This window comes from Myotis myotis, unplaced genomic scaffold (assembly GCF_014108235.1).
Source record: "Myotis myotis isolate mMyoMyo1 unplaced genomic scaffold, mMyoMyo1.p scaffold_m19_p_7, whole genome shotgun sequence".
Classification (NCBI taxonomy): Eukaryota; Metazoa; Chordata; class Mammalia; order Chiroptera; family Vespertilionidae; genus Myotis; species Myotis myotis.
In genome coordinates this window covers 56,329,388-56,343,651 of record NW_023416379.1, presented here as the reverse complement: position 1 = coordinate 56,343,651, position 14,264 = coordinate 56,329,388, and the positions used below count along the sequence as shown (strand labels likewise).

The window sequence follows — 14,264 nt, the reverse complement described above, 5'->3', positions numbered from 1 at the left end:
ATCATCGCCACAATCAAGATATGAACATATGCATTAACCACAAAAATTTTCTTGTGCCCTTTTGTAATCCTTCCTTCCCCATCCCTTCCCCTGAAACCAACACATATGTGGACAATTTATTTTCAATATGGGCACAAAGGGAATTTAATGGGGAGAACATCTTTTCATCAGATAGTTCTGGAATGATTACATGTCCATATGCAAATAAATGAACTTTGATCTGCTTTTTATTGATCTGCTCTCTGTCACTCTATACTGGTTTGCATTTACAAGATATTTGTATGAATGCAATCATGGAGTATGTACTCTGTTATGTCTGGCTTTTTCATTCAGCGCAATTATTTTGAAATTCATCCAGGTTATTGTATCAATAGTTCATTCCATTTTATTGCTCACTATGTTTCATTGTATGGATAATCATAATTTGTTTATTTACTTGTTGATGGACATTTAGGTTATTCACAATTTTGGCTATTAAAAATAAAACTGCTGGGAATATTTGTTTACAGGTCTTTGTATGAATATATACTTTTATTTTCTTTTGTGCCTAGGAGAGGAATGTCTGAGTTATATGGTAGATAAGTGTATATCTTTATTTTTCACTTTTCTTTTGCATTTTAATTTTATTTTTTAATTTAAATTCTTTATTGTTTAGATATGTGCATATCTTTTTAAAAAACTAAGTTGTTTTCCAAAATGGTTGTATCATTTCAAATTCTCTGAGTGTATAAGAATTCTGGTTGCTCTGGCTCATTGCTAACATCTTGTAAGGTCAATATTTTTAATGGTATCCATTCTAATATGTGTGTGTAATAGTATCTCATTGTGGTTTTTAGTTGCATTTCATTAATGACTGATGGTATCCAGTATCATCTTATATGCTTATTTTTCATCTGGATATATTTGGTGAAGTGGCTTTGTTATGCCCAGATTTCAAGATCCCCCAAAGGACATCACCAGGGAGCATGGAGTCCAATGCAAAAGCATAGAGTCTTTATTCAATCCCGGGACTTGGTCCCTCTGCCTCCCCTACCAACACAGCGATAGGGTGCGAGAGGGCCCCGAGTTCCAAGAGAACAAAGAATTTATAGGGCTTGGGGTCGGGGGGTGGGGGCACACTCTGACCACTGATTTGGCCGATTCCGGTTGGTTGAGTGAGGGCCGGGGGCTAGTGACGCAAGGGCAGGGTGCAGCTAGGGTCTGGTTACACAAAGATTGGGTGGGGGGGGGGAGGGGGGAAGGAGGAGGGTGGCTAGCATACTTTTGGCTTTGGGCTAGTTTCCCCCGCTTTCCCATTGGCCGAGATAAGGGCAGGCTGAGTAACTGATACATTCTGCGGCTTTTTCTTAGAAGAGGGGTTAGGGACACAGCTATCAGTCCTGTTCTGTCCTTTCAGCTTTTCAAGTCTTTGGCTCATTGTTTTTTTGTTTTGTATTATTATTGAGTTTTGAGAGTTCTTTATTCTGTATATGAATACTTCATCAGATGTATAATCTGCAAATAGTTTATTTTTGTCTATGGCTTGTTTTTTTCATGTGCTTAGTAGTGTCTTTGAAGAGTGGTAAAGTCCAATTTGTCAGTTTTTTTTAAAAAAACATTCACTTTGACAAAATAAATTAAGCTTTATTGTACTACTAAAATGGCTTACACTTTTAGTGTTATATCAAAGAAATCTGTGCCAAACTGGAGGTTATAAAGGTTTAATCTTATGTTTTCTTTCTAGAAGTTTTATAGTTTAGGTTTTCTATGAAGCTCTATTATCCATTTGGAATTAATTTTTGAGTATATTGTTCACTTCTTTGTAAATGGATATGTAATCGTTCCAGCACCATTTCTTGAAAGGATCCTTGAAAGGATCAATTGCCTTTGTGCCTTTATTGAAAATCAGTTTTCAATCTATGTATTGGTTTATTTCTGAATATTCTGTTCTGTTGCACTGGCCTATTTGTCTATTTTGTGCCAGTATCAGACCTCTTGATTACTGTAGCTTTATAGTAAGACTTGAAATAAGATAGTATACGTTCTTTAATTTTGTTCCTTTTTTTTTTTTTTTTTGAAGTTGTTTTGGGCTATTTGGGGGTCCTTTGCCTTTATGTAGGAATTTTAGAATCAGTTTTTATTTTTTATTTATTTATTTATTTATTTATTTATCTTTTAAATATATTTTATTGATTTTTTTACAGAGAGGAAGGGAGAGAGATAGAGAATTAGAAACATCGATGAGAGAGAAACATCGATCAGCTGCCTCCTGCACACCCCCCACTGGGGATGTGCCCACAACCAAGGTACATGCCCTTGACTGGAATCAAACTCGGGACCCCTCAGTCCGCAGGCTGACACTCTATCCACTGAGCCAAACCAGTCAGGGCTAGAATCAGTTTTTTGGGTTTTTTTTTAGATTCTTAATTAAATCTTTATTGTTCAGATTATTACATTTGTTCCTCTTTTTGCCCCCCATAACTCCCCTCCTCCCAGTTCCCGCCCCACCATCCGCCCTCACTCCCCACCCACTGTCCTCATCCATAGGTGCACGATTTTTGTCCAGTCTCTTCCCGCATCTCCCACACTCCTTTCCCCCCCAAGAATAGTCAGTCCATTCCCTTTCTATGTCCCTGATAGAATCAGTTTTTAAATTCTCTTTTTTAGATACTGTTCTGCCAAAATTCCACCCATTTCTTAAGACTAATCTCCAAAGCCATATATTCCAAAACATGTTTTTTTTTTTTTCTTCTGTACTCCATTCACACTTCATAACACTCCTATTGCATTTATTCACAGTTGGCTTTATGTGCTTGTCTGATCTTTCCTGCCATACTGTAAACCTCCCAAAATCAGAAAACCTGACTTGTCCCCTCTGTGTGCTAAAAAGCCTCGATTTGCAGGAGTGAGCCTTGCATTCAGAGAGGGCTGCAGAAGACATCTGTTCATTTCCTGCATATTGTTAAGGAACCCAGCAGATTTAGAATGATTTATTTTATTTTTTATCTCCAAGATCTCTCAACCTTTATTATTTCTGTTGCTATTACTGTACCTTCAAAGAATAATGGGACAATTATTTTCCACATGTCAAAACACTCTCATTGACTTGTGATAATCATATGCAGCCGTGTCAATCTATTTATTGTTCAGATACTCCTTCAACATTGAGCTCCTGGGAGAGTGTCATATCTTTAAAGCTATCAATGATCTCTTTGGTTCCAGGGCAGTAGTAGTACCTCAACTCAGACCTGCTGTATTTCCATTGGTTCCTTCCAGCTCTGTACTAGCCCTCAATGACAGTTACAGGTTTGCCTTTAAAAAGCCTATTATTCTCAGGAAAAAATTTTGCATGGAGTATCATCATGTCCTTCTATCTATCATCTATCTATCTATCTATCATCTATCTATCTATCTATCTATCTATCTATCATCTATCTATCTATCATCTATCTATCTATCATCTATCTATCTATCTATCTATCTATCTATCTATCTATCTATCTATCATCTATGTTTTATTGATTTCAGAGAGAGGAAGGGAGGAGAGAGGGATAGAAACATCAATGATTAGAGAGAATAATTGAATTGATCTGCTGCCTCCTGCTCAACCCTCACTGGGGATTGAGTTTGCAGCCAGGGCATATGCTCTGACCAGGAATCGAGCCTCCTGGTTCATAGGTCAATGCTCAACCACTGAGCAACACTGGCTGGGCTAATCATGTCCTTTTTTTTGAATATTTTTTTGTCTTTTTTTATTGCTTAAAATATTACAAAGAGTAGTACATTTGTCTCCTTTTTCTCCCCCCTTGACCTTCCCCCAGCCTCCCCTACCCCCCAGTGACTTGTGTCCATTGGTTATGCTTATATGCATGCATACAAGTCCTTTGGTTGATCTCTTCCCGCCCCCCCCCCCCAACCCTCCCCAGCCTTCCTGCTGTAGTTTTACAGTCTGTTTAATGCTGCTCTGCCTCTGTATCTATTTTTGTTCATCAGTTTATAATGGTCTTTATTATCCATAAATGAGTGAGATCATTTGGTATTTTTCTTTCACTGACTGGCTTTTCACTGAGCATAATGCTCTCCAGTTCCATCCATGCTGTTGCAAATGGTAAGAATTCCTTCTTTTTTACAGCAGCATAGTATTCCATAGAATTCCACAGTTTTCTAATCCATTCATCTGCTGATGGGCACTTAGGCTGTTTCCAAATCTTAGCTATGGTGAATTGTGCTGCTATGAACATAGGGGTGCATATATCCTTTCTGATTGGTGTTTCTGGTTTCTTGGTATATATTCCTAGCAGTGGGATCACTGGGTCAAATGGGAGTTCTATTTTTAACTTTTTGAGGAAACTCCATACTGTCTTCCATAGTGGTTGCACCAGTCTGAATTCCCACTCGTGCACTGCTGGTGGGAATGCAGACTGGTGCAACCAGTCTGCATTCCCACCAGCAGTGCACGAGTGGGAATTTTCTCTGAATCCTCTCCAGCACTTTGTTGATTTGTTGATGATAGCCTTTCTGACAGGTGTGAGATGGTACTTCATTGTTGTTTTGATTTGCATCTCTCGGATGATTAATGACTTTGAGCATGTTTTCATATGTCTCTTGGCTTTCTGAATGTCCTCTTTTGAAAAGTGCCTATTTAGGTCCTTTGCCCATTTTTTGATTGGATTTTTTATCTTCCTTTTGTTAAGTTGTATGAGTTCCCTATAAATGTTGGAGATTAAACTCTTACCGGTGATTACATTGGCAAATATGTTCTCCCATGCAGTGGGCTTTCTTGTTGTTAATCATGTCCTTCTTATGGGAGAAATTCAGCCCATTGATTTGGTAGCAAGGAGTATGTTTACTTATTAGGAACAGATAAAATGGGAAAACTGTTTTATCATCCAACAAATTAGCAGCATAACTCTATGAGTAGGAAAATCAGCTTTCTCATCACCAAGGCGCCATGTCAATGTGACACTCACTGTGGGTAACGATTTCTCCTGTGAGCAGTTTGAAGTTTAAGGCACTGATGAATGGATTTTGTTTTTCTTCCTTAGTAATTGCATCCTCTAAGATTGTATGGATCCTGTGTATTTGTGTAGCACAGCTCTAATCTTTATTAAAGCATCCTGTGTTTAAGGGCTAGTAGACAATTTGTTAGAAGGTAAAAATCTTAGATTTTTGTCCTAAACTAGAATCTTGATTAGTGATTAAAGAAAACTCACATTAAAATCTTAAAAAATTATCTATAATGTCAGAGAGGTACTAGACTTATCAAGGTGATCACTTTGTAAGTTAAGTAAGTGTCTAATCACTATGGTGTACACCTGAAATTAATATAATATTGTATGGCAAGTGTAATTTAAAAATTAAAGACATTATTAAAAAATCCATGGCCTAAAAAGTCTTAACTACAGTGACATAAAATAAAAAGACAAACACTGTAGCAGTTATAAGCCCATTTCTGTGGCAGTGTAGCAATGATTCCTTCTTTATAAGAGTGTGAGAGGCCTGTGCCATCATTGTCCATGTCATTGTCATTATGGAATTGATGCCTCTAGGCATTAGGAAAATAAAGAGATGGACAGGGGATGCATGTGTGTGTGTGTGTGTGTGTGTGTGTGTGTTGTGTGTGTGTGCACGCGCGCACGTGTAAACAAAGAACGATAATTAGACATAGGATGCAGAAAATATGTTCCATTCAGAGAAGAATGTGATCATGAAAACCTGGTGTGGTGGACAGAGGAAGTGGTGGGAGTGATTTGGTCCAATGGGAGCATGAGGACACAGCAGAGAAGATAGAATAGATGTCATGGTTAGAAGATTAGTAGTTTGGTTTGAATGAGGGGAGTGTGAAAGACAGAATCCCCCCCCCCCCCCCCACCAAACCAAGGTAGCCACCTGTGAAAATATTACTGTTCATGGCGAAAGGGGCTTTGCAGATGTGGTTAAGGCGCCTGAGATGGGAAGAGGCCTGCATTATCCAGGTGGGCCCAATCTAATCACGTGGGTCCTTAAAAGCAGAGAAACTTTTGCAAGCTGAGTTGAGAGTCAGAGGGAGATGGGACCGAGGAGGAATGCTCAGCGAAGTGAAAGGTTGCTGGCTGTGAAGGTGGAGAAAGGGGGCAACCGCCAAGGAATGTGGGTGCCCTCTCGAAGCTGGAAAAGGCAAGGAAACATTCTGTCCTAGAGCCTCCTGCTGCTTCCCTGATTTCAGCCCAACGAGAACTGCATTGGATCTCCGACCTACAGAACTGTAAGATGACGGTTAAGCTGTTTTAAGCTGTGAAATGTGTGGTGATTTGTTACAGCAGTAATAGAAAACTGACGGAGGATTTGTTTAGATTAGAGGTCTTGGAGTGTGGAAAGGAAGGCTGGGATCAGACGGAGGAGTACGTTGAAGCTAAGGTAAAAATTCTGATATTTACACCTAGAAAACAGCAGGGTGAAATGGGGTGGTGGTGTAGAGTTTTAGGAAGAACTACCTGGCAATGCTGTTTTGCTGACTGTTTGGAATGAGAAGAGCATTGGGTAGAGAAAGCAAGTAAACCTCAATCAAAAAAGCAAGCAGTAAAATGGTGACTGGGCTTCAGTGGAGGTGGGTATGGACAGGGAGATGCGTTATTTTGAAGGAATTGGCTACAGGTTTGATGACTCCATGCGGGAGAGTTAGCTAATGTGTGGCCTGAAGGTTTGCGCCCTCGGAATTCACAGTGAAACCTCGTACTTGGGGCTTTTGGGAGGAGATTAGGATTATGAGGTCGGGAGGGCAGAGCTCATATGAACGGGATTAGTGCCTTTGGGAGAGTCTCAAAAGGGCTTGCTGTTTCCCACCACATGAGGATTCAGGAGAGAGAGCCGTCTTCAAACCAGGAAGCGAACCCTCACCCAGACTCTCCATCTTGGACTTCCCAGTCTCCAGAACTGAAAGAAATGCTTGTTGTTTCTTCTATGGCAATTTGTCAGAGCACACCGAATTCACTAAGGAGGTCAAGGATGCCTCAAAGTTTAGGACCGACTAAACAATGTTGAAATCCAGGGGAGCGGGCAGCTGGTTTCAGGGAGAGAAATTAGCTGGTTTCAAACATGTTGACTTTTATGAGAACGGTGAGTAATTGGGGCAGGAATTCGGAATAGGGGCTGGCCCTGAGGAGAGGACAGGCAGACCCAATGTGATCCCGCTGTCCTGCTGGGAGCAGAGTTGTGCTATGAATATGAGAATAGCTATGGTCTCTGGGGTGTATTTGTAGGTGGAGGTCAAGGGACAAAAGAAGGCGATTTGTTTACTACGCTCCTATGTGTGAGGGACTGGGCTGCTGTGAGGGCTCTGGCCTCAGGTCAGGGGAGTGAGCACCTGGCTGTTCTCAATAGGCTCCTTGCATGTGGCCATAATGAGCAAAACAGGTAAGAAGACAAGGGCATGCAGGTGTGTGGTTATTTACACTGCCTGCCTGGAGCTGGTGGGAGGTAAAATAAAAGCTGCTTCATTTCACTGCCTTCTCTAATAAGCAGGCTCAGTTCCACCCTTTTATACGAATTCTTTCCCTCATGATTTCACTTTACCTTCCTCACAAATCCTTCCCCAAGCCCCTTCCAGACTTTTCCCTAAGGAGTTACACAGGCCATGTGCCGTTGTCCTCATCTGTCCTCTGAAGCAGAACTACTTCACTGTGACATAAATACCCTGAGGTAGGACCCCCATCAGCAGGCGACCTGGAGGGGTTCAAGTGCAGAGCAGGCTGAGACTAGCTCTACTGGGCCAAGCTCCTGATGTGCGCTGGCCTCTTCACTTTTGTGCTCCAACAATGCATACTTGGTACAATTGTCCTATTGTTTTTGTCTTCTCATAAGGTCTAGTCCATTTCTCGTTCTATAATTTACTAAGAACTCATTTTATTCTAATGAAACTTGGTGCTTCTCTTCCTCCTCTGGAGAGTTCCTTTTATTGATGCTGCCCTATTACTTACAACAATCTTATAAAGTAGGTGTAGGTGGCAAAGAATATCTTTCTTCCTGTTTGTACTCTTTAGGTGGTCGTGATTGACGCTTTCAGCAAACCTGGAGAGAAAAATGGATCTGTGGTTTAAAAACGGATCTATGGAGGGAGGAAATGGTTCACTAGCACTAGGTCTACTCTTACCAAGCTGGACAGGTATTGAGAAGAAACACGTGGCCCTAGCTGGTTTGGCTCAGTGGATAGAGCGTCAGCCTGTGGACTGAAGGGTCTTGGGTTCAATTCTAGTCAAGGGGATATGCCCGGGTTGCAGGTTTGACCCCCAGGAGGGGCGTGCAGGAGGCAGCCGATCAATGACTCTCATCATTGATGTTTCTCTCTTCCTCTCTGAAATCAATAAAAATATATTTAAAAAAAATACATGTGCTTTTTTTAAAAAAAATCTTCTACATGTGCTTTTTATTAAAGACTTCTATAGAAACTGAAGAAAGGCCATAAATGGTTCAAATACTACAACAGGATTACTCATAACTTGGAAGGATATTCAAACTACACTCTTTTCACCACTGAGGAGCTCTTTGAAACAGGATGGCTGTTGTAACTACAAATAGGAAAAAAACCTTATTCTGAGTAAGGTTACCTCTTATTTCATGTGCGTGCAGATCTTGGACTACTTAGAGTCCTCGCTGGTATGGGTGGGAAAGGGAATGCTTTCACCTTCTAGACCTTTAGTCATAAATTTAGGATTCTTGCAATATGGAATGAGATCTTAGTACTAAAGCCCGGATTTCCCAGGGTAGCTAGTAGTTGTAGGACGCTATGGGCTCACTCAGAAATCTCTCTGCACAAGTGTGTTTCAGGGGTAAGCCATGCATTCTGATGAGGTTCCTGAAGGGAAGGCCTGTGGATGCCTTATGACATTGTGAGGAGGTGGGACTGGTAGGAGAGGACTGATATTTTCTGGAGCTTAAATCTTCATACAAGTGTCTAAAGTTGTCTATCTTCCATGTTCTCATCCTGGACCTTTAGTGTATTGACTAAGGGATGGAATATGGTTCCTGCTGGTTTTAGTTGTAACTAAAAGTTCTGAAAGTACTTATGGATCTTTAATCTGTAAATAGAATTGAAGATCTGACATGTGCCAGCTTACTCCAAAACAGAATATAAAATCCTCATCAAAATAGGACGCACTTTTGCTGTAAGTAATCATCTGTTCGATGCTTGCGCTTCTTGTGCTTGTGCCTGGAGTGAAGAGCCCATGAATAGTCAGTCAGTCAAAAAGACAAAGTGAGGAATGGGTGTAGCCATAAATTAATAGGTTTGAAGATAAAAAACACATAGAGCAAATAATAACCAAAACAGTTTATATTATAACTTAAATTAGGATTCTTTCACATGAAAAAAAATAGCAAGCTATAATGCTTTTTCTACCCTCTTAGGAAAAGGACATTAAAAAATGCTGAACATTGACATTAATTTCCACATTTCACATTTGCTATCCATAATTCCACCAAGACCTATTTCACGAGTCCTTTATACAGTGCTTCACATTGTGATTATTATTCTAGAATTGCATTTATTAGCCTGTGGTTATTGAGCACTTGGAATGTGGCTAGTCCAAGATGAGATGTGTTTATAAATGTAAAATATACCAGAATTTGGAGAGTTCGTATGAAAAAATAATGTAAAAACCCAACTTTTATATTCACATTTTGAATATATTATATAAATTTCCAAAATCAGTTTCATTTAAAAAATATTTTTAAATGTGGCTACAATAAAATAAAAATTATATGTGGCTCACATTAATTATACTTCCGTTGGACAGCGCTGGGCTAGAACATCTGAAAACAAAGTGGCTATAGCTTTAACTGACCAATATCTTATATACTATCTGCTTCTGGAAATGGGAATTGCAAAGTAAAATAACAATCTGGCTGCTTTTGTGCAAGCTTTTAGTTTTTTTTCTAATGAACATATATTACCTTTTAAATAGAAAAAGTAAAAATGTTATGTTCTGTCTACAATCTTAGATTTACAAAAAATGTGGCATAGAACAATTAAACCACATCTCCCTAGTACTTGTTTATATATTTTGCACTTATAGCAGGTGACAAAAATGAGGCACATAGAGGTGGGAGTGGAAATCTGGGTGACACAGTTCACTATCTACTACACGGAAATTATAATCCTTGTTCAAGTTATTGCGGAAACTCCTGCTCGGTGACTGGCGATGTGGCTGTGCAAGCCACTGTGCTCACATCCTCCCTGCATCTCCACGAGAAAGAGAACCTGCTTTTCTGGCACTTAACGATGGCAGAGTAGGTGCAATTTTCTTTTTTTTTCACATCTAGCATATAAGTGAGAACTTTTACTATGAAATTCACTAATTCTAATCACCTGACATAAAGAGACTTGTCCGTAAATTATTTAAAACATGACTGGTTAAAGATTTTCAGTAAAATATGCTACAATGCTTTTTTTTTCTTATTGGTTAAGAGCAATTTATTTTGAAATGTTGCTTTTGTGTTGTTTCCTGGGAACATCCTGGAACACTTGTTTTCAACAGCCTTCTCTGACGAGGCCCGATCCCAGCCACCACGCATCAGGCCCTTCCGGGAGGTCCCTTGACGTCTGAAGTTCTAGCTAATACTGTGGAGCATTCACTTCCTCCTCAAAGGCAACGGGCACAACCACCCCCTGCCGCTGCAGCTCTCGGAGAACATCCAATATCGAGTCTAATTCTGTGCGGAACTTGTCCAGCTCACGATTCTTCAACTGTGCGAGTCTTTTCCATTTCTCAATTTCTTTGTTTTGCTCAGTTTCTACTACTTGGTGTGTCTGCTGTATTATCTGTAAATAAAAAAAAAAATTTCATCTCAGTGTTAGAGTTCACAGTGGGGGTGAAGGACATTTAACAATTCCGAAGAGCTAACGTGGGACAACGCGACAACAGTGAAGCTGTGGCCTGCACAGGTTTCACTGTGTAACAAACAGGATTGCAGGGAAGGTGGTAAGAAGAGGGAAATTTAGTATCTAATTCTGCTAGGGAGTTTTACAGTATTTTTTTTAAAGCTGTGAATAAGAGTACCATTTAAAGCATCAGAAATTATTTCTAATACCTTGGTATGAATCCAAACAAATCCAATTTGGTCAAGGTGCACACCCAGCCTGTGGGAGGCAGCCTGGCCCCAGAGTCCCTGCTGTTAACTATCACACTAGGCTGTCTTGCTTTTGGGGGTCAATTTTTTCAATGATGAAGTGAGGGTACCCTGTCAAGTACCTTAAGAGAATCATTAGGCACAAGGATTGCAAACCACAGAAAGCTAGACATACAAAGACTAGTTAGGGCAACAAAACCAATAATGTTTCTAAATGTTAAACATGCTAAACATCTTCAATATAATTTTTTTTTAATCTATAATCCTGCCTTGCTATAGAATAACTTCATGATTCTAAAATAAAAGCACTTCATAAACATTGTGTAAACAGGTGCTTGAGTTAAGGGGAACACAAAATGCTGCATAAATGTTCCATTCTAAGCTAACACCATCACCTCATGTAGTTTCAAAATTGTTTCCTTGTGATGAAAATTTGATTCACTTTCCTAGCAATTTTCAAAAACACAATACAGTATTGTTAACTATAGTCACCATGCTGTACATTACAGCCCCAGAACTTATACTGGATGTTTGTGCCTTCTGTCTTTATCAAGTCTCACCCCCAATTTTATCTATGAGGTTTTTTTTGTTTTGTTTTTAAGATTACACATGAGGTCAAATAGTATTTGTCTTTCTCTGACTTGTTTCACTTAGCATAATGCCCTCAAGGTCCATCCACATTGCTGCAAATGGCAGAATTTCATTTTCTATGGCTGAGTATTGCTGCATTGTATGTATACACCCACATTTTCTTTATCCATTCATCCATCAGTGGACATTTACATTGTTTCTGTCCTAAACAATGCTGCACTGAACATGGGGGTTCAGCTCTTTGGTGTAGTGATTTTTGTTTCCCTCAGATATGTAAAGTGGAACTGCTGGATCACTTAGAACTGTTTTCAGTATTTTAAGGAACCTCCATACCGTTTTCAATAGTGGCTGCACCAATTTACATGCTCACCAACAGTGCAGAAGGGCTCCTCTTTCTCCACATCCTTACCAGTACTGGTTATTTATCTTTCTGATGACAACCATTCTAAACGGCTGAGGTGGTATCTCATTGTGGATTTGACTTGCATTTCCCTAATAATTAGTGAACTTGAGCACTTTTTCATGTACCTTGTTGACCATTTAAATATTTTCTTTGGAAAAATGTCTATCCAGGCCCTTTACTCATTTTAAATCACATTATTACTTTTTTTTGGTATTGAGTTATGTGAGTTCCCTGTATATTTTGGATATTAACTCCTTATAAGATGTGTGGTTTCCAAATACTTTCTCCTACTTCATGTTGCCTTATTTTATTTTGGTTTGCTGCCTTTTCGTTTTGTTGATTATTTCTTTATCTGTGCACTTTCTAGCTTAGTGTAGTCCCACTAGTTTACTTGTTTTGATGCTTGTACTCTAAGTCTCATATCCAAAAATTATTAAGGTACTTATCAAGGAGTTCTTTCCCTGTTTTCTTCTAGGAGTTTTATGGTTTCAAGTCTTACTTGAAGTCTTTAATTCATTATGAGTGATGTAAGACAGGGATCTAGTTTCATTCTTTTGCATGTGGATATTCAATTTACCTAGAATCATATATCAAAGGGACTATCATTTTTCCACTGAGTATTCTTTACTCCCTTATCAAATACTAGTTAACTGTATATGCATAGATTTATTTCTGGGCTCCTGATTCTATTTCACTGGTCTATGTGCCTCTTTTTATTGCAAGTACCATACTATTTTGAGTACTGTAGTACTATAGCTGTGTAATATAGTTTGAAATTAGTAAGTGTGATGCCTCCAGCTTTGTTCTTTGTTAGGATTGGTTGGGCTATTTAGGGTCCTTTGTGATTCCATATGAATTTTAGAACTCTTTTCTTTTCTAATTATAGTCATGAGCTACTTAACAAGTGGGGATACATTCTGACAAGTGTGTTGTGAGGGAATTTTGTCATTGTGCACACATAATAGAGTACACTTATACAAACGTAGGTGGTATAGCCAAGAGCTTGGACTAATAATTTCCTCAAGCACAAGGGAGAACACAGAATTCATTTTCCTTGAGCACACAGGGGTTGTGACTGATGCAGGTGAGCCAGGTTGTAAAGGTAAAGTCGCTTCATCCACAAATACTTGCAGTGACAATCACTGCGTAGTAGGCCTAGGCAGGTTAGCAAGTGCAATGCAGCTCCTTAAAGCCTCACTGGTACCTAATACTTATGAGGAATTTAGCAGTGTATGTTGCCATAAAAGGAGTTTATATTCAGTTAAATGTGTGTCAGAGTCTCCTTCAGTGTTGATATTCTCAGTGAGAAAAAGAAAGCATTCCCTGCACATTTAAGGCTTTTTTCCTTTGTGAACAGTCAGGTGTCTAAGGAAGCTAGGTTTTTGGCTAAAAAATTTCCCATATTCACTACAGTCATAAAGCTTAGCACCAGTGTGAATTCTCTGGTGCTGAGTGAGGTTATAGCTTTGACTGAAGGAATTCCCACAATCAGGACACTCATATGACTTTTCTCTAGTGCAGTGATGGCGAACCTTTTGAGCTCGGTGTGTCAGCATTTTGAAAAACCCTAACTTAACTCTGGTGCTGTGTCCCATATAGAAATTTTTTGATATCTGCAACCATAGTAAAACAAAGACTTATATTTTTGATATTTATTTTATATATTTAAATGCCATTTAACAAAGAAAAATCAACCAAAAAAAAGAGTTTGCGTGTCACGTGACACGCGTGTCATAGGTTCGCCATCACTGTTCTAGTGTGAACTTTGTGGTGTTTACTGAAATTAGACTTTTCACTGAAGGACTTCCCAAAATCAGTACATTCATATGGCTTTTCACCAGTATGAACTCTGTGGTGTTGGATGAGGGTAGATCTAGGACTGAAGGACTTTCCAATCACTACACTCAATATATCTTTTCTCCAGTGTGAACTCTGTGGTGGTGAATAAGGGTAGAGCTTCGACTGAAGGACTTCCCACAATCAGGACACTCATATGGCTTTTCTCCAGTATGAACTCTGTATGTAGAACGAGGGTAAACTTTTGTCTAAAGGACTTTCCACAATCACTCTACTCAGATGGCTTTTCTCCAGTGTGAACTCTTTGGTGTTTTATGAGAGCAGTGCTTTCACTGAAGAACTTCCCACAATCAGTACACTCATGGGGCTTTTCTCCAGTGTGAATTCCATG

General features: G+C 39.4%; 1 protein-coding gene across 10 annotated transcripts in view; it reads right to left on the bottom strand.

The window, feature by feature from the left end:
• Positions 1-10,398: 10,398 nt before the first annotated feature.
• The window catches only part of CEP162 (centrosomal protein 162), a 74,186-nt gene continuing 70,320 nt past the window's right edge, over positions 10,399-14,264 (bottom strand). For 9 of the 10 annotated variants that reach the window (XM_036317324.1, XM_036317322.1, XM_036317325.1 and 6 more), the window contains one exon: positions 10,399-10,774. In XM_036317324.1, coding sequence (XP_036173217.1) covers positions 10,568-10,774 — 207 coding nt within the window. In that variant the 3' untranslated portion in view covers positions 10,399-10,567. The remainder of the gene's footprint in view (positions 10,775-14,264) is intronic. The other variant, XR_004968835.1, reaches the window with a different exon arrangement.